The 26,743-nt window shown below is 46.7% G+C and overlaps 11 protein-coding genes across 11 annotated transcripts; 4 read left to right on the forward strand and 7 right to left on the reverse strand.

Moving 5' to 3' along the window:
* Positions 1–441: 441 nt before the first annotated feature.
* N7517_002905 (MDR family MFS transporter) lies at positions 442–2,148 on the forward strand (the record flags this gene model as incomplete). Its single annotated transcript, XM_056720635.1, has 2 exons — positions 442–759; positions 814–2,148. The coding sequence occupies 2 exons, from the start codon at positions 442–444 to the stop codon at positions 2,146–2,148; spliced, it is 1,653 nt and encodes a 550-aa protein (XP_056584770.1).
* A 542-nt stretch (positions 2,149–2,690) lies between these two features.
* Positions 2,691–4,964, reverse strand: N7517_002906 (Male sterility NAD-binding; the record flags this gene model as incomplete). The annotated part of the gene is made up of 1 exon (XM_056720636.1): positions 2,691–4,964. The coding sequence occupies one exon, from the start codon at positions 4,962–4,964 to the stop codon at positions 2,691–2,693; it is 2,274 nt and encodes a 757-aa protein (XP_056584771.1).
* Positions 4,965–5,906: 942 nt separating this feature from the next.
* Positions 5,907–6,185, reverse strand: N7517_002907 (Male sterility NAD-binding; the record flags this gene model as incomplete). The annotated part of the gene is made up of 1 exon (XM_056720637.1): positions 5,907–6,185. The coding sequence occupies one exon, from the start codon at positions 6,183–6,185 to the stop codon at positions 5,907–5,909; it is 279 nt and encodes a 92-aa protein (XP_056584772.1).
* Positions 6,186–6,949: 764 nt separating this feature from the next.
* N7517_002908 (uncharacterized protein) lies at positions 6,950–7,987 on the reverse strand (the record flags this gene model as incomplete). Its single annotated transcript, XM_056720638.1, has 2 exons — positions 6,950–7,543; positions 7,595–7,987. The coding sequence occupies 2 exons, from the start codon at positions 7,985–7,987 to the stop codon at positions 6,950–6,952; spliced, it is 987 nt and encodes a 328-aa protein (XP_056584773.1).
* A 903-nt stretch (positions 7,988–8,890) lies between these two features.
* Positions 8,891–9,814, reverse strand: N7517_002909 (O-methyltransferase; the record flags this gene model as incomplete). The annotated part of the gene is made up of 3 exons (XM_056720639.1): positions 8,891–8,935; positions 8,985–9,710; positions 9,767–9,814. 3 exons carry the CDS (start codon positions 9,812–9,814, stop codon positions 8,891–8,893), a joined length of 819 nt encoding a protein of 272 aa, XP_056584774.1.
* Positions 9,815–10,550: 736 nt separating this feature from the next.
* On the reverse strand, positions 10,551–12,760 carry N7517_002910 (aromatic amino acid ammonia-lyase; the record flags this gene model as incomplete). Its single annotated transcript, XM_056720640.1, has 3 exons — positions 10,551–12,400; positions 12,431–12,570; positions 12,630–12,760. 3 exons carry the CDS (start codon positions 12,758–12,760, stop codon positions 10,551–10,553), a joined length of 2,121 nt encoding a protein of 706 aa, XP_056584775.1.
* Positions 12,761–13,216: 456 nt separating this feature from the next.
* On the forward strand, positions 13,217–15,444 carry N7517_002911 (putative FAD monooxygenase; the record flags this gene model as incomplete). Its single annotated transcript, XM_056720641.1, has 6 exons — positions 13,217–13,272; positions 13,323–13,509; positions 13,658–13,903; positions 13,954–14,101; positions 14,157–14,377; positions 14,437–15,444. The coding sequence occupies 6 exons, from the start codon at positions 13,217–13,219 to the stop codon at positions 15,442–15,444; spliced, it is 1,866 nt and encodes a 621-aa protein (XP_056584776.1).
* A 3,527-nt stretch (positions 15,445–18,971) lies between these two features.
* Positions 18,972–20,458, forward strand: N7517_002912 (glycoside hydrolase family 7 protein; the record flags this gene model as incomplete). The annotated part of the gene is made up of 3 exons (XM_056720642.1): positions 18,972–19,187; positions 19,246–19,629; positions 19,691–20,458. The coding sequence occupies 3 exons, from the start codon at positions 18,972–18,974 to the stop codon at positions 20,456–20,458; spliced, it is 1,368 nt and encodes a 455-aa protein (XP_056584777.1).
* A 412-nt stretch (positions 20,459–20,870) lies between these two features.
* N7517_002913 (WD40 repeat domain-containing protein) lies at positions 20,871–22,168 on the forward strand (the record flags this gene model as incomplete). Its single annotated transcript, XM_056720643.1, has 2 exons — positions 20,871–21,229; positions 21,307–22,168. The coding sequence occupies 2 exons, from the start codon at positions 20,871–20,873 to the stop codon at positions 22,166–22,168; spliced, it is 1,221 nt and encodes a 406-aa protein (XP_056584778.1).
* A 387-nt stretch (positions 22,169–22,555) lies between these two features.
* On the reverse strand, positions 22,556–23,854 carry N7517_002914 (bromodomain-containing protein; the record flags this gene model as incomplete). Its single annotated transcript, XM_056720644.1, has 1 exon — positions 22,556–23,854. One exon carries the CDS (start codon positions 23,852–23,854, stop codon positions 22,556–22,558), a length of 1,299 nt encoding a protein of 432 aa, XP_056584779.1.
* Positions 23,855–24,340: 486 nt separating this feature from the next.
* Positions 24,341–25,850, reverse strand: N7517_002915 (uncharacterized protein; the record flags this gene model as incomplete). The annotated part of the gene is made up of 6 exons (XM_056720645.1): positions 24,341–24,790; positions 24,860–25,068; positions 25,122–25,263; positions 25,319–25,418; positions 25,482–25,609; positions 25,662–25,850. 6 exons carry the CDS (start codon positions 25,848–25,850, stop codon positions 24,341–24,343), a joined length of 1,218 nt encoding a protein of 405 aa, XP_056584780.1.
* Positions 25,851–26,743: the final 893 nt, after the last annotated feature.

The following is a 26,743-nucleotide window of genomic DNA, read 5'->3' on the forward strand; positions in this document are numbered from 1 at the left end:
AGTGCCATTGTGCCGTTGTGGCCCATGGTGATCATAACCCAAATGAAAGTGGTCGAGGTAGATCTAGGATGAGTAATTGTGGGTGAGTGAGTGATCATTAATGGTATTGGAATGTGAAAATATACAGTTGGTTGTGATGTTTAATATACAAATAGCCAACCCGCGGACCTTGGAATAAAAGAGGCTTATAGCAACTATAAATTGCGGGTAGATGCTGTGGACCAATGATCCTCGCTTGAGCCATCATGAGTCATGGTGATTAAGTTGCACTAATCCATTTTGGACTTGTGCTAACCCCAAAACGGATTAGTGCGGGCCGGGCCGGGGTGAGAATATCCCAAACATAGGTACCCAGTCCACTCTAGTAGTATATAATGTTCTTGTCTCTCTTTGTTCGTCTCTCCCAATTCCACCCCCTTGTCCTCTCAACTGCCACAGAAAATGGCTGAGAAATATCCCATCGAGGATATGCACGCCCCCGAGGCAAACAGCCTGCCGGCTGGCGACAGCGACTCTCGAGCAGACGATGCGACCGACTACGAGCTGACTGGGATTCCACTAGTCCTGGTCATGACTGGACTTGGTCTGTCTATATTTCTCATGTCACTGGACTCGTCCATCATTGCCACGGCTATTCCCCGGATCACATCACAATTCAACAGTACCAGTGACATTGGCTGGTATGGAAGTGCATACTCCTTCGCGATGTGCGCTTTACAGCCTGTCGCAGGTAAACTGTTTGCAAGCTTTGCGATGAAGGTGAGACTATCCAAAGCTTTCGGTTGGAGATGAAACCCCCATTAACTGTATTAGGGCATGTTCCTCGGTTGTCTTGCCGTCTTCGAACTTGGCTCATTGCTCTGCGCCCTTGCCGTTAACAGTCCTATGCTCATTGTCGGACGTGCTATAGCTGGAATTGGGGCAGCAGGATGCTTTACAGGAGCCTTCTGTATTGTTGCGGTTTCCATCCCACTGGTCAAGCGACCCTTCTATATTGGAATACTTCAGTCAACCTTCGGCATTGCCACCATCATCGGACCCGTATTAGGTGGTGTATTTACTGAACATGCGACGTGGCGGTGGTGTTTCTGGATCAATCTCCCCATCGGTGCTGTCACCATCTTCTCATTAGCCTTCTTCTTCAAACCGCCTACGCGAGACTCGACGAAAGCTCCTTCAGTTCTTCGCAGACTACAAAACTTGGACTTGCTAGGCGCTTCTCTTTTCGCTCCAGCCATTATCATGATTCTTTTGGCTCTTCAATGGGGAGGGACTGGGTATGCTTGGAAGAGTGCTACCATCATTGGTCTCTTCATTGGAGGCGCAGGTCTCGGCCTTGTCTTTGCTCTCTGGCAAATACGAAGGGGTGATAGTGCCATGATTCCGCCGCGTCTGATTAGTGAGCGAACGATGTTCTTCTCTTGTTTCAGCGAGTTCTTCGCCATGGGTGCTGTTTATATTTCGATCTACTACCTTCCTGAATGGTTCCAGGTCATCAAAAATGCCTCGCCAACGAAATCTGGAGTCATGTACCTCCCTTTAGCGCTGTCAGATGTTCTCTCTGCAACCCTAACAGGCGCCTCACTTAAGTACCTTGGATACCCAAATCCCTATATGCTTCTTGGAACTGGCTTGATGAGCATAGCAACGGGGCTCTTCTCTACTTTCTCCCTAAACACTCCCCACCAGCAGTGGATCCCATTCCAAGTCCTTCAGGGTCTTGGTGTGGGAATGACTCTCTCAATGCCCTATGTTGCGACACAAACAGTCCTCAAGCCCGAAGATATTCCTGTTGGTACCTCATTACTACAATGCTTCCAATTCTTCGGGGCTTCCGTGAACCTCGCCATCGCGGAGGCTATCTTTGAGAACAAACTTGTCTCGCGACTGGAGAGTTGGGGATTTGCAAGTCACGAGATAGAGAACATTATCAGTGCAGGGTCCGCCGAAGCAAGGAGCTTGATTTCTGCGGCGCAGCTTCCAGGCGTGTTAGATGCATACAACCATGCGATCACCGGGACCTTCTACGTCGCAACCAGTGTTGCCGCTGTTGCTTTCATCCTTTCACTCGGCATTCGCTGGAGGAGTGTCAAGCCGAAACCCCAGGCTGCTGTCTCTGATAACGAGGCTAGTTCGTCAGGCCAGTAGTCTTCATTGGCACCGATTAATTCAAGAAAACATAGAAGACGAAGGGCTCTGGGATGTGAGCCTGAGGGTATTGTAGATATAGATAATCACACCTTGCAGCTCAAATTACTATTTATATATTTTTAGAATAATGATGCATAATTAACCATTTTTTGATACAAAATATGAAAATGTTGTAGGTTGAGATGGGCGGCTAGGGAAGGAACTCAGGGACCCATCACATCGCCTCTAGTCTGTAGAGAGGGTAGAGGGTATCGACGGTGATACCGCTTTTTATTACTCAGCTAGGACTATAAATATTAGTGAGGATATTGTTGAAATGATTCGACGGGCGGATAGAGGTGAAGAAACGTGGGAGAACGCGATAAACTGTCATGGCATTACTCCACGACAGAGTGTAAGAGCCCTACATGATCTTGCGGGATGGTCGATTATGATTGGAATATCACCATAAATAAAATCATGCTTCATGATACTCAATTCAATTCAGGAATATAAGCAACCTAGGGCCAAATGGCCAAATGGCAATAAGATTCGAAGAATTAAGCCATCCCCCATTGCTCAAGCCAGAGGCTTATCCACCGATCACTGACTGCACCGACTTGACCTAAGCGAGGGAATCGCTCCTCAATCATTGTTGTATCCAGGGTCACAGCTTTCTCAGATCTGGCCAGTCCCTGGAAGAATCCAAGAAGACGAAGACCAGGATTTGAGCGAGAACCCGGTTTATCGATGCTCTGTGACAAACGATGCACCCAATCCCGTAGGGAAACAACCTCCAGAGGTTCGCTCGACCCAAGGCGCTGTGCCAACAGGGGGACAATATCTGAAAATTGAATTTGATGTGGATTGACCAAATTGTAGTATCTTATGTTAGTTGAATTATCCCTTTCATAGACTCTCGGGCTACATATTAGATCGGAGAGGAGTTCAGCGACGGTGTCGACTGGTATCCAGTCAATCTGGTTTCCACTGCCGAGCGTCTCTGGAAGACAGTCAAGCTGTACGGAGGCCTCTAGGAGGGTTGGAAACCAGTCACGGCGCGGCCATGACATGTGTTGGCCTTCTGGCCACTCCTCGATAGGACCGGCGACTTGGCCTAAGCGGAAAATAGTGGATCTGACACCAGCCGAGTTGACGGATTGGTCCAAGAGTAGACTGGCGATGAGCTTGCTTTCCCCATAGCCTGTCTCTGTAGTCTCAGGGGATCTCAGGGTTTCTTCTGGGACATCCCTGTCTTCTTTCCAATTCCTCACTGTAGCGATAGAGGACAAGAATATGACTTGAGAATTGTGTTTGGACGCGTGGGCAAATTGAATCAAACCAACAATGCCCTTGATATTTGATTCGAAGTGGGTCAACGGCCGGTTGAAGTCAACTGCCCACTGACAATGCAGAATATGCGTTACATTGTCCTGCAGGTCATAGTAGGTCTTCTCGGAGAGTCCTAAGAATGGCTCCGACAGGTCCGCAACCTTGAAATTTAGTTGGACGGAGTGATTCTTACTTTCATCACCGGGGAAGCGTTGAAGACAAACTTTCGACTCGTTTGCTCCACTTCGATTGAGACAGGTTATTTGGCTGACTACTTGGCGGCGAAGAAGAGATCTTAATGTATGCGACCCAACAAACCCGGTACTACCAGTCACAAGGACGTGATGACCACTGTTGGTGGAAACATTTGGTTCCAAGTTTGCAGGAGTATCGGGTATTGTCTTGGAGTATCTAGTTACCCATTTAGCATACACCACAAGTATCACATTAAGCATCGGAATAAGTGCTGACCTTTGTAAAACCTCCTGGAATTCGCTTGTCTCTTCCAAATCATGACCAGGTGGGTTTTGAGACGCCGTCAAAAATTTCGCGAGCTTTCGAGGTGTTGGGTTGCGGTAAACAGCATCGACTGTAATATTGCGCTCTGGTTGTCCAGTCTGGCGCACAAGAGCCTTTCCAACGACGGCAGCTAGTATTTGTGCTTGTCCGGAATCAAACCCTGCAGCAAAGATATCGGTCTGTTCGTCCAACTCGCTGTCATTTGCCATAATTTTTTCAACCAACCGAGTCAGGTCGGATGCAAGCGAGTCTTGGGAGGTCATATCTAAACTAAGATCATTCAAGCCCTTCGCGTTCGAAGGATCCGTAGAACGGTATAGGTCATTGATCTCAGCTTTGTAGAGCTCAAGTGTCTTGTTACGATTGACAGTCCCCTTTGGTGTTCGGATAAATGCTCTATCTGGGACAGCAATGAGAATCAATTCCTCGTCGATCTGCGCATCTCGGGAATTTTGATCATTTTCAATGCCCACCGCCTCTTTAAAGGGCCCTTGCAGCTCAAATGGGAGACCACTGTCGTAGCTCAGACTATGGTCAGGGTCGTCGAGCTCGATTAGCATTCCTGGACGCAGTTGCTTGTTGCCGATCACCAAAGCGGCTTTGATTCCGGGAATGCCACTGACTCGACTTTCGACTGGTATTGGATTCATCTTCTCACCAGTGGAGAAGACGACCAAGTCATCAATTCTGTACCGGTACTCCCAATAATCCGGGATTGATGGGTGCTTTCGGAACACGTCTTTCGTAGACCATTCGTCGAGGTCAGGAAAGTTTTCGAAGACGCCTTGATATGGTTTGCACGAATTATGCCGATGGAGAACCAACTCATATTCAGTCGGTTGTTCTTCTGAAGACTCAAATACTGGCCGCCAGTGTATGCCATTTGAGGCGTGGAAGTGGCAATAGTTCCAGTGTGCTGGATCAGTTGGATACTGAATCAACGATCCACATTCGGTGCTTCCCAAGCCCACAAACAGTCTCATTTTTGTAACGATTATGTCCCCCGAGTTTTGAGCAACTGAGCCTATATACAAGTTCAAGTCAGTTGTCGCCTCATTTCACCATTGCTTCGTGACGTAGGGTTTAATACCTCCGCCTGTGAAGATGCAGCGGATCTGGGATATGTCTTCCAGCACCTCAGAATCTCGCGCTATATCGTCAATGATAGAGGGGGGATGAAAGCCGCATCCAAAGATTTGACTCTAAGTGCATCACGTAAGATGTAAATATTTGGGGGCTGACGAGGATGTCCAAAAAGAAGAACATTGCCCGAAATTAAGATATAACAGCTTAACATAAAGCCCGCAACATGGAAAAGAGGGAAAGCGACATAGACAACTTTGCATTCCGACAGAATTTCAAGCTGACTCTTCATAGCCTTGGAATCCATCTGGGATATAAGGCGATGTGCATCGATCGCGGCTAACGCAGAGTGGGTGAACGGTACAAGCTTGGGCATGCCCGTAGATCCGCTTGTATGCAATATCTTTTCGCTTGTTAGGAGTCGGGGTGTAAGCGGAAAGTAATCTAAACAGAGGACTTACCGCTATTGGAAGATATGATAGTGTACTCCAACTTCCCTCGTATGGGTAGTGCTCTACTGGGTCCAAATTGCCGAGCAATTCATCCAGGCCGTCAACGTGAAGTATCTCGATTTTTCGTTTCTGGGAAATTTTATTCGACGTTTCCGCAAACTCCGTATCATATAACAAGAGCGAACACTGGCACTCTTGCGTGAGGTGTTCGTGAATCGAAATACTTCCTCTTGGGGAAAGCAAAAGAATCTGATTGACTTATTAGACATAGCAATATTGCCGTGCACTAGTTTATACATACTCTGGCTTGTAATTTCGCTGCCGCCAATGTGATTAAAATATGCCTGAAATCACTCGGGCCCAAGTATCTACTCGCGCGTCATATTAGCATCAAAGGCCATATGTAAAATACGGAGTGAGCGAGGCGTACGCAACGGATGCTTGGGATGTAAGACCACCTTTATGTAATTTCCAGCATAGTTTGTTGATCAAATTTACCAACTGCTGGTAATTCAAAGTGACAATTCTTGGCTCATGGGAATCGTCATCTTCTGGGATAAGAAGCTGATGAACAGCTGGCTTGCCCGGGTTCTGAGAGGCTGTGGCTTCAATGTAGTTGAGCAATAGCCGCTCTCCAACTTTTCCATAATCGGGGGTTTTAGTAGTCATGGCAGCGAAAATGGTTTGAATGCTGGTTGTAGATGTTGAGAGGACTTCTCCATTCGTTCGGGATCCTCCAGGGCCGGATTATATATGGATACAGAACCCTCAGCAAAACGTCACACTGCATTTTTTAGTAGTAATCGAATATTCCCTCAAATTTTTTATCTAACTACCAGTGAGAATAATTAAAATATAACCAGACTGCTGTCACTTGGCCTTTGCCATCCAGAAATCTTGTAATTTTCTACATAAGCAAAGGACTGCATATACATTGTGTAACAGGCAATAGTAGGCGAGGAAGTTCTAGATGCTGTATAACCTTACTTGCATAACTAAGGCACGCCTCTCCGATGATCATAAATCACAAAGGTTGAATTCCGGTTCATACCTTCTGGATGTTATGGAAACTGACAGTGATGAACCAAGTTGTCAAACGAGCACGATGGTCATTCAGCTTGGCTCTTGGGCCCCTCGCTGCGCTCCATCCTTGCTCGATTTTCTATTTTCTTTCTTCAAATGCTACATTCACGCTAAATATAGTGTTGAAAACGCTGTGCAGATTCTTCGGATAGGGAATTTACGATAGAAGACAATTTGGGTGAAACAATCGTGGTTAATATTGCGTTTTCCCTCGAGTATCTCTGCAGCTCCATTCAAATTATTTAGAAGAAATTGCCATCATCCATTCATATCGTACTAAAAGAACTCAATACCACCTAATTAATAATAAAGTAATGTGTAGACTGCAGCCTAAAGCGCTTCATGTAATCTCAAGCTGCGAAAAGCTGCTTGAAATAGTTCTTGACCGAGAGAGTCTTGACTTCTGGGAAAAGATCGTTATTCAACAGCCCTGGAGGCCTCCGGAAAAGGCCCTGGCCTTGAATGTATCTAAGCACCATCAAGAACTCTATGGGAAAAGTGCTGTCTCCTTGTAGTTCTTCAGGCGCCGACGAGGGATCTTCGATAATTTTCTTCATTTCGTCTACGGAAATGACATTCAATTTAACCGGTTTTCCCGAATACCGTTGTAGAAGATGTGCAACTTCCCGAAAGGAGATCAAATCACTTCGAAATCCGAACAATTGGTTTTCTGATCTCTCTGGGTGGCGAAGCGTTTCAACGATGAAATTCGCGACATCCACCCGAGAGGAATAATCCATTTTTGCGTCTGGGTTTCCTACACAATGGATAACACATCTGTTCTTCAAGCGGGACTCATCTTTCTCAATCCACGGACAAAGCAATGGCTCACCAGGCGCGTCATAGGCATCTGCACACCCGACCACAGTGTATGTCATCCGTCCATCGTAAATAGATGGATGATGAAGCGCATCCTCGAGGCACTTCATTTTAAATGCCCAGGTCTATAGGACTATTAGACACTTGCCATGTTACTGAGATATCCAAAGACTTACAGGATTAAGATATACATCCCCATCAGGCAGCCAAGCCACATGATGCATTCCAAACTCACTGGGGTAGAATCGTCTGACTCCAGCTTTTGCCGCAGCATCTTGAACAACACTCTGCTTTGCAAGAAATTCGCCACCCAGAGCGCTGAAAACCACGTCCACCTTCTCATGGGCCAACAATGTTGCAAGGTCATCCGTAGCAACATTCATGAGATCTACTCTCTTGATCAGCGCATTTACTTCCCCGTAGTCGAAGAGGTTGAAATTCGATCCTGGAGAGACAAACGCGACAACTTTGAATACCGGCTCCTTGGAGTTGACCAGGGCTTCAAAGACAGGCTTCCCCATTTGTCCATTGGCCCCAAAGATAGCGATGGTCTTGAAAGGTGGTGTCATGATGTGTTCAAAATTCAGTATAGTCCAGGAACTCTTCAGCAAATATCAGATAATTTTCAAATACGCGGTCGAACTTCAACAGATAATACTTTTCTATATGTCCATCCATTTACAGACCGCTCACCACTGACTGCTTCAGTCTCTGAGTAGACTCTTAATGATGCAGGTAAACTATTGTAAAATTGACATTCTGAGATCAGGAGGTCCCTTTGGACCGATGCGTTGCATTCTGCAATGCTTTCAAGGCTTTTCGTTGCATGTACAACCCTGTCGTGCTATCTATATGATGAATTCAATAATAGTTTACTCAATCTCCCGATGCAGGTGGACATATCATATACACACATCCCTGCGAGGGTAAATTTCCACCAAAAAACACCGTGTGATATATAATGCAAATATTATACATTTATTTAATCTTTCCTGTCTGGGAATTACATCGGTATGTTCGCTTATTCAAATTTGGCGATCACCGCGGGTTAGAGTTGCATACTCACACCCGGGGCCATGAACATGAACGTTCGGGCTCGAACCTCGCCTACTCATTTGTATATTGGACCCGATGGCCGGAATATAGCCCAATAAGTGTTTTGTAGGCATCATGGAGGAACGACAGGTGATCAATCAAAATCCAGTCCTGGATGTGACGTGACAATTAAGTGCGTTGAGATTATATTCTACAGAGGTGAATTTGGACTGGTTACGATCCTAACATGTCTTTGAATTAAGTGAAGCAAGGATAATTGACGGAATAAGTTACTTATGTGGTCATATAACTAGCATGGAAATTCTATGTCAAGCTTGAGAACCACCTAGGCACTCTCCAGGGATTCTCTCAGCAAATACGGCAGGTTTTTAGTTCCATCCTAGATATTTCCAAAAGAAAAAAGGAAAACCACTCTCCTAATCACTTTCAAGTTTCACACAGCGGGAGACCTCTAGGCCATCCTGTTTATATTTAGTAGTGTCTCTGAAGGCGTTCGCAGGGAAAACTCACAGGTTCACCAGTTGGCCCCCAACTTTCAATCAGAGTAGTGTCGTAGGTCAAGTATGGGTTCCCCAGGGATATTTCTTTACTTGGATCTTCCAAGGAAGTCATCTGTGCCTTTTGCTCCTGCTGCATACGGTAGATCTTGCCCGCGATCGGCTCTTTCACGTAGGCCCGGTACTCGGGAACTCCTGGCCAAATCACATTATCGGCGATCACAGTTGTCCCGGGTCTCACCAGACTGAGCTCTTCACATAGCTTCAAATCATTGACATAATGAATCTTTGCATGATCAATGAAGAGCACATCAACTGCGCCAGTCGGGTAAGTCTGCCGGATTTGACGGAGAGAGTCCCGACAGGGACCCACGATGATTTCTACTACGTCGTCCAATCCGGCAAGTTCCACCAAAGCCGCAGCTACAGCGGCAAACTTAGGGCTTGCCTCGAGACTCAAATATTTGCGGCCACGAGCGCGCTTTAGTGCACTGCCGAAGAACAAAGCAGAGTATCCCACATAGCCTCCCAACTCAATCATGAAATCGGGTCGTAACTCGGGAATCAGTTTCTCGGCCACAATTTTGCCCTTTTCCCAGCCAACATTCATGAGGAAGTCATGTTTATGTCCGTACTCATCAATTGCGGCCATTATTATCTCTGGTTTTCCTTGCATCGATTTGTAGTTTGGATGAGATTGAATAAATTCCAGGAGTCGCTCTTCCCGGCCGTCATCATACTATTCAAGATATCAGATTTTGGGAACGAGTGGGGAGAAGCACAAATTGGGCACACATAAATAGCCCCCTCAGGCTTATAGGCTTCTCTCTGGTCTTTTGTCATATTGAATGTCTGCTCAAAGATTCTTCGAGTTCAAAGGGCGCTATGTTGCGATTCGGAATAGTTCTTGGTGGTAAAGTCGTGAAATCTCAATTTATTATATAGCTTTTACCTATGTTGTACGGAGGCAGCAAAATTTTCCTATTGCTTGAATCGAATGATATCATAATTCTTTGAAGCCTCGGTTTTCGAAGCGGTTCTCCGTCTCGATCTGTGGTGTTTATTTTTGATGGAATATAATTTCAATGATGATCACATTCTATTGAGACGAATCATAATACAGAGGCACACCAGATAATTCAATGTGTGCAGTTGCAGCAACTCGTGATGCAGAGTTCTCGATCTCTTGCAGGACAAGATGATTTACTGTCGATCTTACCCCTTCGAGGTACCTGCCGCTGAAGAAATATCGACGTATAGTTTAGGAAAACATCCAGGGTTTATGCCAATACAGCCTTGACTCATGCCGTGCTATGCAGTATGCAAAACGCCGAATGTAATTTTATCAATGAGCATACAGATGGACAACACCAAGAAGAAGCACAGTCTGGGGGAAACTTTGTGAAAAAGCAAAGGTTGGGTCTCAAGCCTACGGGATATAGTCCCCAGCCCCGGGAGATCAGATGATATTTGAGCGATAAATGTTCAATTCCCTAAATTCTGATCTACTTCTTCAAATGGGCGACTTGATTCGCTGGATAACGGATACCCCTTATATCCCGCGTCTGTGGTTGTAACATTAGAGTGTCATGCTGGTTGCCCTCTGCAGTGGTTCCATCAATTTTCCATCGCGAATGGCAGTATATATCACTGAAACTCGTGTGCCAATGGTCTTGTTGTCCTTTGCATTTTCGCTATCTCCGGGATGGTCCCCAAGTCCTTGGTGTAGAGGAACATGTAGGGTTTGACGCACCCAGAGATAAATTTCCTTCGTCGATGTAGCCAAATAGTGAGGAGTCGATTGGTTACTGAGGAACTGGTGGCGGGTTTTCTCATGCGCCTTCTTCAGAAGAGATGCAACCCTAGCCCTCCATTTGGGAAATAATGTCAATGAATCAAAAGACAAAGATGACTCGGAAATTGTTATCTGATCGACGGCACAATGGGCTGAGTCCGCTGCAACTTTCTCGCACCGTGTTTCAATCTCGTCCGAGTCATTATGCGCATCCCACGATTCAGTGATAGCATCCCATAGAGTATCAAAATCGGGAATTTCCCCAGCACACCATAGCTCTTGGTAGAGGTCGCGGAGAGCTACCTTTGCAGTGGCAAAGAAGTCCAGAGTCATGGCTCGTAGATCAAGTGCTTGGCACAGAACGTAGAGATGGGCTGCACACATCATGGTCACAATGTCGACACCTTCCTTAACATATCGGCATGCGATCAGAGCCAGCGAATTGACTGATTGGTTGTTCATATCCGCAACATGCACATGGCTTACAACGGAATTGCTCAAAAATGCTAATTCCGAGAAGTAGGCCGACATATTGATGTCGATGCCCTTGCATGTGAAAGAGGTACTAGGATCATCAAAACAGAGATTAGGTGGCAGTCCCTTGTTGAGATTGGGATTGATGATCTCCTGGCACTGTGATACAATAAGCCTGCCGAGCATCACTAGTGCGGTTTTAGCCTTTTCCATGGCGCTCGTAATAGATGCAGCTTGAAAATTTCCACCATGATGAAACCGATCTCTGGCTACCTCGATCAGTGGGTTATCGGTCGATGAATTTAACTCAATGGTAATCTGCCGATTGGCCAGTAAGAGATCCTCGGTCACAGGGCCAATCCACTGGGGTGCAGTACGCAAAGCGTATCGATCCTGAGCGAGACCTTGCCTATGAACGTTCGTCCTCTCAGCCAACATAGTTCCAGCTAACAACCCACGGATATTGCGGGCCACTTCTATCTGCCCCGGGTGTGGCCGGCACTGCGAGATGAAGTCATCATAATTGTCGATTGATCCGAGAAGTGCCTCTGTCGCCATTGCGGTAAGGACTTGAGTCAAAATAGTGAGGTTGTTGATATCATGCAACGTGAGCGCGGCAGCCGCAGCACTCGGTGCAGTTCCGTTCATGACTCCGAGGCCTTCCTTCGCCCTCAAGGTCAGAGGTGTGATGTTGGCTCGGCGCAGCGCATTCGCGGCTGACATCACCTCAACCCCTTTTTCTGGATTTCCATTGTTGGGGCTTTCCTGTGCCACCTGCACGAAAATGTCGGGACTTCCCTCAATCAATCCACCAAGATAGGCAAGAGGTGATAGATCTCCAGAGGCCGAAATACTACCTCGAAGAGGGATGAGTGGAGTAATTCCAAAATTGAGGGCCTGAATCAAGAGCTCTATAACCTCCATTCTGACAGCAGAATGCCCCCGAAGCAGGGAGTTGCATCGCAGAAGCATAGCACCGCGCACAACCTCTCGTGGCAGGGCGTGGTGACTAGCGTCGTGGGGCATAGTATACGAACTATTCCCATTTTCAGGTAGTGAGAGAAGGACACCTGATTGATGATGCTGTAGGAAGGCTTTCTGGAGCAACTCAAGTTTTCTTGTCCTTGTGTTTGCATTGCCACCGCAGCCAGTATTGACCCCTTCAGTGCATAAAATCGATCAGCAACTACCCAATGAACAGAGTCGAATTCTTTCCCATGTACCGTATATAACTTCTCCGTTATTCAAATGCAAGTCCAATGTGGCAATGCTTTCCTGAATACGAGCCACAATAGGATCGGACTGCAAAAAGGCAGCATCCACTGAGAGCCTAAGAGGATGACATAGGAATCAAAATCTAGACGTAATCAAGTTTATTGGGTAAATCACCTTGCCACCGCAACAATATGGGCCACTTGCAATGATTCAGGCTCTCCATTCAATGTCACCACGCTAGCTCTACCGCTATTCTCATTGAGGGTTTTCCAAGCCCTGCGGACTTCATCAAGGTGAGTTGGCATGACTGTCTTATCTTTGAATTTCTCAAAGATAGCCGTGAGAGAAAAAAGAGAATTCAAGTGTAAGAAGATAGTTGTTTGCGAATGGGATTCGTCTTAGAGTTCAAAGGCATATATTCTGGAATTAGACCAAGATATCGGTTCTTATACTTTCTTTGCACTCATATTATGACCCCCGTACACATTTCCCGATTCAGATTATTCTGTCTCAGAACAAGTGCTTGCACATGCATATTGATAAGCGCTACAATTCTTCAAGCAGGTGATCAACTGTATCACGCTATTACGTCAAAGTCCTGGAAAGGGAAGTGAGGTTCTTGGTTGTGGAGGCATTCAAAGAATTGATGTAACCCCCGGAAGGCTGTAAAGGCAACCTAAGTATGAAGTATAGATATACAGAAATACTAGGCCTGGACTAAACCTTTCAACAACAAGCTCTGATCTCCTTTCTGTGCCAAAATGACGCCAAATGAATTTAATGTCGATGTCCTCATTGTTGGCGCGGGCCCAGCAGGGTGTGTATCCCATGTGAAACTAGTGATACCTCGTTGACACTGTTTTGTAGACTCATGGCCGCGACTTGGATGGCACAAACAGGAATCAAGACCATTTTAATTGACCAGAAAGCACTGAGGACCCAAGCTGGGCATGCCGACGGGGTTGAAAGCCGCACATTGGAGATATTGGACAGTTTCGGACTGGGAGAAACTATCTACAGAGGTGCCAATCTCACAATTGACTTGTGCTTGTGGGTAAGTGAAAATATATCCCTTAAAACTTGGTGAAACAGAAAATAGTCTTCTTTTCTTTCTCTCTTTCTCTCTCTTCCTCTCTCTTTATGTGTGTGTGTGTGTGTGTGTGTCTCTGTGCCTCTGTCTCTAACCTTTGAGTACTATGCAGAATGAGTTGGAGAATGGTGATATACAACGTCAGACAGTACTCAAGAACGCGAGTCGAGGGCTTTCCCGATATCAAGAAGCCACTTATGGGCAGGGAAAGATTGAGGAGACATTTTTGGAACTTCTTCATTCCCACAGCTCAGTCGAGGTTCGATGGAACACAGCGCCTGTCAAATTAGACATTTTGCAAGACTCTACAGAATATCCCGTGCGAGTGATGATACAGACAAAACAATCGAATGCAGAGGTATATACATTTTCCGCTCAACTGAGGACAAAAGCTAATAACTGTCATAGTGTACCTTGGCCACGGTCAACGCCAAATACGTGGTTGGTTGTGACGGGGCCCGAAGTTGGGTCCGAACGAGGCTTGGTCTTGAGCTCGAAGGAGATCATATGAATGAGAATTGGGGGGTTATTGATGTGATACCTGCGACCAATTTCCGTGAGCAAAAGTTAATAGCCCCTTTCCTCCGACTGATCACTGATGCAAACTGAAGCCGACATCCGCAAAAGATGCATCATAAAATCTGAGGCTGGCCACTTGATGATTATACCCCGAGAAGAAAGAATGGTTCGATTTTATGTTCAGCTTTCTCCCGGAGCTGCCGCGTTGTTCAAGGCAGACTATCATCCGGAGACCCTGGTGACTATCGTGAAAGATATCCTGCACCCGTATAGCTTCGAAGCGCCTTACACTGAGTGGTCGACCATATACACAGTTGGTTCAAGCCTGTTGCTCATGGTGAAATAATAAGAATTTGACACGACCTTATATAGGTTGGTCAAAGGCTGTGTCCCGCTCTGTCCAAACATAACCGAGTGTTCCTGGCCGGTGATGCGGTACACACCCATTCGCCCAAGGCTGGAAAGGGCATGAACGTCAGCATCCAAGACACATACAATCTAGGCTGGAAATTGGCTTCTGTTATTAAAGGAAAGGCCACCCCGAGCATTTTGCACACATATCAGGCTGAGCGTGGTGCGGTCGCGATGCGACTAATCGCCTTTGACAAACGGATGGTCTTGGGAATCGGAGAGAAAGTACCGAGATCGGATTCCACCGGCCAAAATGAGGGTACCCTTCGTGCAACTCTCGGGGAAGAAAATACCTCTGAGTCTGGGTCGCAAGCCTGCTATCAACCTGGTCTGCTTGTAACACGAGCATGGGACGACATACCAGCCGGGAAGAGCCATGTGCTAGAACCGATGCTCCCACACAGCAAAACCAATCTCGCCGCAAATATTGTGCTGGGGGCAAGACTACCAAGTATACAAGTCTTGTGTCAGAGTGACTCTCGTCCTTATCATATCCAACGACTGCTTCAGAGCACTGGAGAGTGGCACTTGCTAATCTTGGGCGGCGATCTATTGGAGAAGTCTCAAATGACTCGGCTCCAAATTCTAGGGTTGCAACTTGGGCGAAACGACTCTCTAATTCATATAATCAACCAGCAGAATGATTCAGTCGGTAGGGTATCGACTTATCTAGTTCACTGTGCCCCCCGAGACAAGATCGAGCTGATGGAGTTGTCGCAAGTCTTCAGACCATTTGACAAAAAGCTTGGATATGATTATTGGAAGGTCTTTGCCGATAATCAGCCGTACAGCGAGAAATGTGGATCTGCTCATGAGTTTTATGGGGTCTCAGCCGAAGGGTGTATGGTTCTCGTGCGTCCGGACCAACATGTTGCATTCATTGGGTCACTGGAAGACTTGCCTGAGGTCGAGAAGTTTCTCAGAAACTTCGTGGTTGTTGATATAGAAGGAACCAAATGTCGAGAGTAAATGTGACGACGGAGAGACCAGATTTGAGATGTAAATACTTGATATATCGACACTTGGACAATGACCAATTGATTTACATTGGATTGAGTAGCATTTCGTATGATGGCTTAGCTTTGAAGAGTCTCTCTTGTTGTATGGGTAGCAGTGCCAGTGGGGAGTGCTAAAGGATTATCAGCAGTAGATCTGAATATTGCAAGTACAATTAATCAATTATGGGTGCTACTTACACAACACTCCGATGTAGTGTAGGGGTTATCACTGTGCTCTTTCACAGCACTAACGGGGGTTCGAATCCCCCCATCGGAGAATTTCTTTTTTTATTTCTTTATTTTCAATGCCCTATTTCTTTCTATATTCATTATCTTTTGTTGTAATTTAAACATTTTTCTCACTTCCAATGTCCCAGCTTAGACATAGAAAAGTCGCCTCTTTCCGCTTCCTTCCCGCCGTCTACCTCAGAGCCGCATAGCGGCATAGGCGGCCAACTATTCTTGTTATACAACTCAGGAAGTATTTACTATAAATAACCATCATGTGTCTCTTGGCGACTTCGGTTATTGAACCCTGATAGCATACAAGAGCTTTTATTTCCGCTCGGGATGGTGATACTGTCCGTATGGTTTCCTCGGAAATGGCCCATCCATGGATCTGGAGGCGTGGACTGATAAACCTGGTATATACAACCATTTCCGGTTCCTTTGTCCTTTTCTTTTTGGGGATAGACACTGGTAAATGTCATCATGGTGTGTTGAATGTGAGCGTAATTAGATATTTTGCTCCCTCTATCTTGGTTTTTATTGATATAAGTTAGAGATATATATATATGCCTGTGTACATGCACATATGAATGAAAATGAAAACGACGAGAGCTTTCGCCTTTATATACGCGTAGGAGCCCTCAATAATACAATGGCACTTTTTTTACAGAAAGAACAAATCCAGATTTGTAGTAAGCGTTGAGTGCTATATGAAGAGCACTGGTCTTAGGTGTGGTTCCTGTCGTATCCAACTACGCTTTTTCATGACCAAATGGTTGAGCATCAACCTTTCAATTATTTGGAAGAACGACAATTATATTGTTACGTAAAACGCTATCACCCTTTCTTGAATCGTGCATGTGGTATTCTAATACAACCTAGAATTATCGGTAATTCAACTACAGAAATAAGAATAGGCAATAAAAAAAATAAGAGTTATAGGGATAAGTAGGCCTGGATCGCTGAAAATTGTATAACAATCCGATGTAGTGTAGGGGTTATCACTGTGCTCTTTCACAGCACTAACGGGGGTTCGAATCCCCCCATCGGAGTTTCTTTTTTCTTTTTGCATTTTCATATCCATTTTATGGTATCGCAGCAACGCTTGTTTCTCTTCTTTTTTATGTATAGTTATCCGTATGAACATTTCGATAGACCCCCTTTTATTCTATTTCAATTGAATGAAATGGGAGTCTTCCACTTCAACACCCTCTATACAGTAGCTCCATGTGGGAAGTTGGATATGACCAGGACTCACCAAATTGCCTAGAAGGTATCCTCAATATTGCGGCACTTTCTCCAATCGGCGTCGCCGGTCATCTCTCCGCTTCAATATAAGCACAGATGCTGCCTACCTAGGTAGTCCTGAAGTATTCAGCCTAAAGCAAATCGAGAATTAACTTAGCCCCAAAGACACTTATCACAACAGGGAACGATCTACATGATAGTCGTCCCTGAAGATTCATGCATTCTTCTGCGCATTAGCCTGTCCGATGCCTTGTTTCCCCATGTTCAATTACTGGCAAATTGCTAGCTGCATACCCATATCTGGGGAAATTTGTCCACTCATGGAAGGAACTCTATACCTGGGCTCCATTAGGGCACAGGTAAAGGCTTGGCTCGTATATTGACGGCAGATTACCGTGTCGGATTTGGCCATTTGCGCTTCGTGGAATCTGCAGTACAGGTAGCGGACCTGGAGAGATGTAACCTTGATATATTGTTTATTGGAATTTTCCGCATACAATCCTTGATTAATGAGGGCAGTTAAAGAAAGCACCGGCAAATATATGTTGTACATTTTAAAGCCACGGGATTTCAGGGTTGTCGCCATGTACTGCACGCAACTGCCAGGATGCGGGGATCCTGCACGTTTGCCGTTGGTCTGTAAAATTATATCTTCTGCACAAGAGTTCACATTGTGTACTGCTTAGGCGCATTTTTGACTCCCAATCCGCGAAATAGGCCGCGACGTATTCGGTAACATAATCTTGAAACGCCGGCGTTGCCGTGTTGCTAGGGCTCGGGTCTCCATTTGGATATTGTCCATATACTACTGGACCCCGCAATGCGATCGACAGCCAAGACTTAGCATGTGTATGTGTCCTTCATCTTACCTTTACATCTAATGCATCGGGTTGGACAATCCATCCAATATGATATCCCATGTCTCCACAAATCATACCATGACCCTTCGGTCTACTATGCCTATTTCGGACTGGAAATTCGCATGAGAGCGGCGATTTATGCAGAGGCTTAGTTTATGCCCGATGGTAACCTTTACGAGAACGATCAGCATGTATGAATAGAGCCTCGGTTTCAAATTAATGTGTTCCATTCAGAGAACTGTTCCAAGCGCTATGTCAAAATAGAATTGAAATATGTTCTATGAATTAGGATAATAATCCATATCAAATATCGCTAGATAGCTGATACTGCAAGGACCTCACAATATCATCCTGGTTTCGGACTGAAACGCTTTATATCCGAAGGGTCCGCAGAACAATCCTCCGTGTTTGGGCTTAACGCCTCGCGGATTACCCGTCACACAAAACGCCTTTTGGCGGTTTGATGTCAGTGGAGGAGCGCCGTGGCGCCCATTCCATCTAGCGGCGCTCTTGGCAGGCTCCAACCCCTTCAACCCCACAAAGTGTCTCATGATCCTTCAATTCTGTAGAGCATAGTTTAATTCTATAGCCAAATTTTCCGGTCCTGATGTTTAAATGAAAGATCGACAGGCAACATACCCCAAAGCGTCTTAATTCGTAGTCATGGCTCCCTGCATCAACAAACCCCCCGAATCTTATACAGCAATGGACAGAACTGGACCGGGGAATCCTCCGTTTTCACAGATGTTGAAACGGCTTAACCACGTTTATCCACTTCAATATCAGTCAGGATCTTGATGAGACTTCTCACAACGGTCATCCAGCGATGATCATTCCCCTCCTGATTCAGGCCCCGTTTCCACTCTCAAATCAATGCACGACAACGGAGGTCATCCAGTATGGAAGTTGATTCTGGATCGATCATTGTGGACTCTCCATCCGTACCAATTTGGTGACGGCCTCACGGTCCGTCACACCGGTCATGCTATGCAGAAAGGACTCTGGTCAAGCCTTGCATGACAATGACTTAGAGAAATCTGGTGCCGAGAAAAGACATATAAAGATCTATTCCCACCCCGAGATTATTTTTGTTCATCAACTGCAGGCCAGACAACAAGATAACAAGACAACATTGCAAATCAATCCTTTCGCTTCACCAGCAATGTATCAACGCGCTCTCCTTTTCTCCGCCCTGGCGGCGGCAGCCCGTGCCCAGCAAGCTGGCACATTGCAGGCTGAGACTCATCCCTCTCTGACCTGGCAAAAGTGCACCGCCGAGGGCACTTGCGCTGACCAGAAGGGCTCTGTTGTCATTGATGCCAACTGGCGCTGGCTCCACTCTGTCGAGGGTTCCACCAACTGCTACACTGGAAACGAGGTAAGCAACCCCGAACCGAGAATATATGAGTGTCCATGGTGATTGACTTTGATAACAGTGGGATGCAACTCTCTGCCCCGATGACGAGACTTGCGCCACCAACTGCGCCCTGGAAGGTGCAGACTACGCCAAGACCTACGGTGCGACCACCGATGGCAACGCCCTGTCTTTGACCTTCGTCACTGGCGCCAACGTTGGCTCTCGTCTGTTCCTGATGGAGGACGATAGCACCTACCAGATTTTCAAGCTGAAGAACCAGGAGTTCACAGTTGATGTCGACACTTCCGAGCTTCCCTGCGGACTCAACGGAGCTCTGTACTTCGTCTCCATGGATGCCGATGGTGGCCTCGCTAGATTCGAGGGCAACAAGGCTGGTGCCAAGTACGGAACTGGCTACTGTGATTCTCAGTGCCCCCGTGACCTGAAGTTCATCAACGGTCAGGTGAGTTTTTATACCAGTCAATTCGAAAAGCTTGTGGGGAAATGACTAATGCGCGATACAGGCCAACGTTGACGGTTGGGTGCCTTCCGACAACGACAAGAACGCCGGTGTTGGTGGCCACGGAGCCTGCTGCCCCGAGATGGATATCTGGGAGGCCAACAGCATCTCCACTGCTTACACCCCCCACCCTTGCGACAGCCCCGAGCAGGTCATGTGCGAGGGCGACGACTGTGGTGGAACTTACTCCAGCACCCGCTACGCCGGAACCTGCGATCCCGATGGATGTGACTTCAACTCCTTCCGCATGGCCAACGAGACCTTCTACGGTCCCGGCATGACCGTCGACTCCAAGTCCAAGGTTACCGTGGTCACTCAGTTCATCACCACCGATGGCACCGACACCGGCGCCCTCAGTGAGATCAAGCGCATCTACGTCCAGGACGGAAAGGTCATTGCCAACTCTGCCTCTGAAGTCGCCGGCGTCGAGGGTAACTCGATCACCGAGGAGTTCTGCTCAGCCCAGAAGAAGGCCTTCGGCGATGAGGAGAGCTTCACTGCCCACGGTGGTCTTGCTGGTATGGGCGAGGGATTGGACCAGGGAATGGTTCTTGTCATGAGCTTGTGGGATGACCACTACGCTAACATGCTCTGGTTGGACGGCGAGGTCTACCCCACTGATGCCGCTGCCTCCGACCCTGGTGCTCCCCGCGGCACTTGCGCCACCACCTCCGGCGACCCAGAGACCGTTGAGAAGGAGCACGCCGCCGCCAAGGTGACCTACTCCAACATCAAGGTCGGCCCCATTGGCTCCACCTTCGCTTCTTCCTAAAGAGTGAAAATGACAGGCGCTTGCTGAAGCTCAACTACACTTGGAATGCGGGGTCTCCGTGCTGTATAAACCCTTGCACCAGTGGCAGCAAATGCCCAATTTGGAGGATAGTGGTGAATGATATATAGGGTTTCTTTCGTTGACAGTTGTCTGTATTCTTGATTTCATTTTGTCTTTTTTAGAATCAGAGTTGTTTTATCAGAATTGAATTGATTTCATTCGCCGATTTGAGCTTGAACTAGTAAAGAAGGCGGTCAATGTATTCGACCCAGCAGAAAAAAAAAACGGCCAGCTCTAAAGCTCCAGCTTTCGCAATTGATTCTCTTGATTTAATTCACACGAGTGCAGATTTTTTACTAGGCTCACTAGAAGCCTTCAGATTTTGTGTTTATTCCCCTTGCAATTCGCAACCATGTTCGACACGGTCTGCACGCTTCCGCTTTCCTCGGACCTGTTCGCTCAGGCTATCCACCCCGAGGAGCCCGTAGTCTCTGTCGGTCTGGCCTCGGGCCACGTCCAGACCTTCCGACTGCCTTCCTTAGAAACAGATGATGACGAAGATGCCATATCGAATTCGTCTGCCCGGACCGGAAAGGGCCACATTGACACTATGTGGAGAACTCGGCGACACAAGGGTAGTTGCCGCACCCTAGGATTTGGCATCGATGGCAAAACGCTTTACTCGGCTGGTACAGACGGTATCGTGAAGGCTGCAAGCACCGAGACTGGTCAGGTGCAAAACAAGATTGTGATTCCTTATGAGAAGAACGGGTAAAGGAACTCTCCCGAATATCAAGCGTTGCAATACCTTTGCATTTGGCTGACCTGTCTTTTTCCAATTCATATAGCTCTGTTGATGCGCCAACCATGATTCACGCCCTCTCTCCTCAAACTCTTCTCCTCGGTACTGACTCAAGCGCTCTGCACATCTACGATCTCCGCATCCCCTACTCCAAGGTGTCTGCGCGGCCTGAGCAGTCGCACCACCCTCACGACGACTACATCTCCTCTCTCACTCCTCTGCCGGCTTCCGACACTAGCACATCGGGCTTCAGCAAGCAGTGGGTTACCACTGGTGGAACAACCCTGGCCGTGACAGATCTCCGGAGGGGCGTTTTGGTGCGCAGCGAGAACCAGGAAGAGGAATTGGTCAGCTCCGTCTTTATGCGTGGTTTGCCTTCGAGCGGAACCAGCCGGGGCGAAAAGGTCATTGTTGGTGGAGCCAGCGGTATCATGACTCTCTGGGAGAAGGGCGCATGGGATGACCAGGATGATCGGATCTATGTAGACCGCACCGATGGCGGAGATTCCATTGAGACAATGACGGTTGCGCCCGACTACTTGGGCAAGGTGGTGGCCGCAGGCCTTTCAAACGGAAAAGTGAAGTTTGTGCGCATCGGACCCAATCAAGTAGTTTCTGAGGTTGTGCACGATGAAATTGATGGTGTCGTGGGCTTGGGCTTTGATGTCGAGGGCCGTATGGTCTCTGGTGGTGGTCAGACAGTCAAGGTGTGGCACGAGGCTGAGGACAATGCCGGTGATGGATCTGGCGATGAAGACATGATGGATGATAGTGATGACGAGAAAGATTCGGACGACAGCGATGCGGAACGTCGCGAGGAACCGAAGGACCGAAAGAAGCGCAAGAAGTCCAAGGGCAAGGACCTCAGTGGTGCACAGCATGTCATGGCCTTCCACGACCTGGACTAATGTCTCAATACCCCATTATCTGATACCCACATCTGCAGATCATTATTCAGCCCGAAAACAAGAAAAAGTGTATATAGCGTCGGTGTTAGGGTTCCCAAGAGTCAATTAGAGAAAGAATATCTATCTCTAGATGGCGAGAGATAATATACTCCGTATGTATTCATGTTCCCCGTTTGAAAAACTGGGAAGGAAAACATATGATTTCCCCCTTACTTTATTCCAAGTTGTAGTTAGGCCTTGGGGGCCAAGAATCGCAGTATATTTTGATATCATTACCACCCTTATAGCCCTGGAGCACCTCAAACCCAATCGCCCGATACGGACTCGAGCCATACAAAAGCCTTCGCTCAGAAACACACCTGACTCGAAAGAATGCAGCAGCACAAATCATTCTTCAAGCAAGTCAGACCACTCTGGAATCTCCTTGATGAGCTTCCACATGTACTTCTCCAGCTTGACTGCACACTTGGCATATACAGTTGTGGCGTCATTATATTGCTGACAGTTACTGAAAATCAACTTAAGATCGCTGACAAGTTCTTTCGGAGTAGTGTAACGCTCCAATCGTTCTTCTATAGTCGACAAATCCATTGGCGATACAATAGCATCGTAATAACCAGGGACTTCATCTTTGTTGACTGGGTTGAGAAAGGGCCATGATTGTTTGTGGTTTTGGATTTGATTCATAAAACGTCGAAATTCATTGAAATGAGGTCCTTTGGAACGAGACCCGTGGTATGATTGTCGTGCTAACTCGTCCATTTCTGGAGACCAGCCAGTTGCCTGGATGGCAGGTATAGAGAGTGGGTCAATTGGAACCACGACGCCGTTAGCCCATTGTTGAGGCGGTAGATGAATGATGTGACTTTTGGTCGAGGTACGTATTTTGGCTAGAACTGATTCTTTCTGCTTAAGAAGCATTCGACCAATTTCGAGATACCGTATTCGGGCAAGCATAGAACATTGCATAAGGGTCCCCCCTTCGTAATCTTTGATACACCCCATCCAGATAGACTTGTTGAGAGTGATCTCTTTGGTAAAACCTTGCTTTTGAAAATAACCGATGGCAAGGTTATCGGCGTAGGTTAGAAAATGCATAACCGGGGAAGTAGCTCTAACATAATCCTTTAAATGAGCCATAAGATGTGCTCCGTATCCTTTCTCCTGTTGATCAGTCGAGACCGCGCAGAAAACGATTTCGGCGAAGTTGCGGTCTCGGAATTCTCGAAATGATATACCGCCAATAACCTCTAGAGGCATTTTGACGATGGCGATTGATAAATGAGTGCGATCGTAGACTAGACGTGCGATATAGTCCTTGGGCATTTCTGGAAGTTGCCTTTGAAATAGGCATTTAAGACCTGTGAGGATAATCGTACTCTCTCTGGAGCCATCATTGTTGACAACTCGGAACTCGATTTCGCCATTCCTTTCTTCCAAAACTGCGGGCTTCGGAATCATTAGAACGATTTTTGACATTTCTTTAAAGATCTTAGCATACCTTCTCTGGGAAAGGAACCCCCGGGCTATAGGAGTTTTCATATCCGGTTCTATCAACCCATCATGAAAGCTTTTGGCTCTTTTGGAATCGGGCGCGATATTCAGCTCTTCGCAAGCCGTGCGTTTTGCGATGAGGAGATCTGGCCCACTGTCGGCCGAAAAGGATTGTGACTCTGCTCTGGCCATTTACGTGTGTTGGCGAACCTCGCGATAGATGATATGCAAACTAGTGTAAATCGCAGTTTTTGCCAATTATGGAAATGTCGAGTGAGGTAGTAACTAGTAGAATCCGAGGTTAGAGGTTAATCATAGGACTAGTCGTCAATACTCACTGGGATGGATAAGCGGGGCCCCTTGTTTTCGCTATAAACACTGTTTGGCTTTGATTTTGAGATTTACTGTAGGTTTGAGTTTTCTAGGAAGGCACATAGAAGATCAGAAGAGAAGAAGAAACTATGTAACCTCTATAGAGAGCGCACGGGAGATACTAGTAGAAGAGAAGAGAGGGGGTGGAGTAGAGATCTACTAGTCCGATCTCTATGTTGTACTTTAAATGATCATGTCACGTGAGTTGTTTCAGGTATACCTGGGAATTCATAACATGCGCAATAAAGAATTACTCTAGTACCAGAAGGCTTGTAATATACATTAAATTTAGCTATCTCTAAAACCCTACCATGTCGGGGGAGCATTTTTCACAGGCGGTTCACTCTTTTGACTAGGTCGAGTCTCATGGGTGATATCAATCTGATTGGAGACCATGATAGCACCCGTGGACGTTTTGCCATTCAGAGCGGCCGGATATGTCTTTATGTTCTGCATCTTAACATCTTCCATCATCCGTTCCTCACTCTCGGTAAATGACATGCCAATGGTCATAGGATCCGTACTCGCATCCCCGCGACTCTTCCGACTGGCGTAGTCACCTCCGCCACCAATGCTCCGGAAACCATTCGAGGGCGATTTATGTGTCTTCTGAGACAACTGAAACTGGCTGCCGAGAATTTGGCTGAGCCAGATTCTGAATAGGTGAAAGATCATGGGAAGATTGGTCGTGACGACTGCGACGAAAGTTTCGCGAGTGCCCCATTCATCGGCGAGTTTTGCACCATCTTCAGGTTTCTATAGAAAATGACAGATCAAATTAGACAAATACGTTCAAGGGGGTAATGCATATAGATGGAACCTTACCACTAGGAGAAACACACTCTTAATAGTGGCGCAGACAAGAATAAAGACACCTGCACTGAGTACGATAGTGGCGGCGATCTTCTTCAAAGGCTTCAGACTAGATTGCCAAAGCATGGGAATTGGGATAAATATAAGGTATGGATCGGTAAGGAGGTTTGCGGCGAAGGTTACTGCGATGACCGGCTTGGAAATGGCTGGTTGGCACACATCTAGAGATATAGTTAGCACTTGATATCTAATTATGTCAAGATGGGAGTCTGACTGCCGGGGTCTGGATTGATCTGCCAGTTTTTGTGGAATGGTCGACATGCGCCAAAGATCGTGATGACACTCGCGAGAAAGCTCCCCAGGACAAAGGCGACTCCGACATATATGGGAATTTGATAACGCCGGCCCAGGCCCTCCTATTTTGTATCAGTTACTGGTTGCGAAACATGGGCCAGAAATCGAGTTTATTACCATCAGGCGAACGTAGAATGCCAACATGGACAATTTGAGTGCATTAATCAATGCTACATAAGTAGTCCAGCCCGCAATCTGAATCTTGGAGCCGATCACTCTAATCAAATGGTTAGTGATCGCATTCACATTTGGCTTTGGTCGACAATTGGGGAATATGTACCTGGCGTGGTACATTGGGTCGTCAGGCGATAGTGCCTCTCGCTGGGCGGGTGTCATTCCATTGTTGGCGAGACCATTAGACACATTGCCCACACTATGTGCAAGCGACGCCTGTGCAGTATAGAGGATCTGCATTGGAAATTAGTAACTAGTAGGATGGTATAGAATCAGAGTCTATTACAATTGCAACCCATACGAGGTAATCGTCAAGTCGTAAATTCCTCAATCCCCCGGTCCTCGACCGAGCATATGTTCTAAGAATTGTGACGGCAACACCAATTGAATATAACGTCCATAATTCAACTGTGGCCTTGTGGGCATCTGACGCGGCATCTCGTGCCTCTAAGCCAAATGCCATGAAGCCTGACATCTGTGAATTATAGCCGGGGGGGGGGGGGGGGATTAGCAGAAGGTTAACAAAATAAAAAAAGGTAAGAAGGGTTGACTTCGCTCTACTAGCGTGGATCTCTGGATCGGAGTTTCGCCCCCAAATGGTCAAGGTCATTTACAGAAAATGAGGCAGATTGGTACGAGTATTGGAGAACGCCGAGGCGTCTATGCTCCATCCTCCGTACAATTTCCAGGGTTAGGTTATACCAAAAGGGTCTGGTTCGTTCCGTTCATAAGGAATCCCATCCGTACCATGGTTTTTAGAAGCCACAAAATCCAGATTTGGGGATAAAGTTTTGCCTAAATTAGTATGTACATTTATGTATGGTTGGACGTGGATCCTTCAGCTGACTCTCCAATATTATGAAGAATGCTTACCTACTTAGGTACCTAGGTAGCGGAATCTGCTAGGCAAATTGGGGAATATGACAGGGGTGTCTGAACGTGGCCCCTGAAGAAAAAAAATCAATCTAGAACAAATAGAAATTCATAATAAATTAAGTGGCATTCCATTTAAATTAAATCCCTAAAATCTAAGACATATAACTACTTGGGGATGTCCACTAGCAAGATACTAGTGGATCCTTTGCGAGGCGCGATGGATGCAACACCCCATAGGTTTGGGGCCAAACCGGATATTATATCCAACCACGATAGCACGTTCCAGCCGAGCGCCAGAGTGGAACTCTGTTGTTCCGATGGTTGCGCTTATTAAAGCTATTCAGGCTGATGTAACATACCCTAGTCCCTGTGTTGGCGTAGACAAGAGTCCGGCAGTTTCAACTGGGCGAAATATGGAACCAGGGGACGGGTGTTACGGAAGATAGATTCATAACCAGCTCATATTGTAAGGTGGAAACCGTATAAATGTGG

Source organism: Penicillium concentricum (genome assembly GCF_028827145.1).
Source record: "Penicillium concentricum strain IBT 3081 chromosome Unknown utg000001l_segment0_segment0, whole genome shotgun sequence".
NCBI lineage: Eukaryota > Fungi > Ascomycota > Eurotiomycetes > Eurotiales > Aspergillaceae > Penicillium > Penicillium concentricum.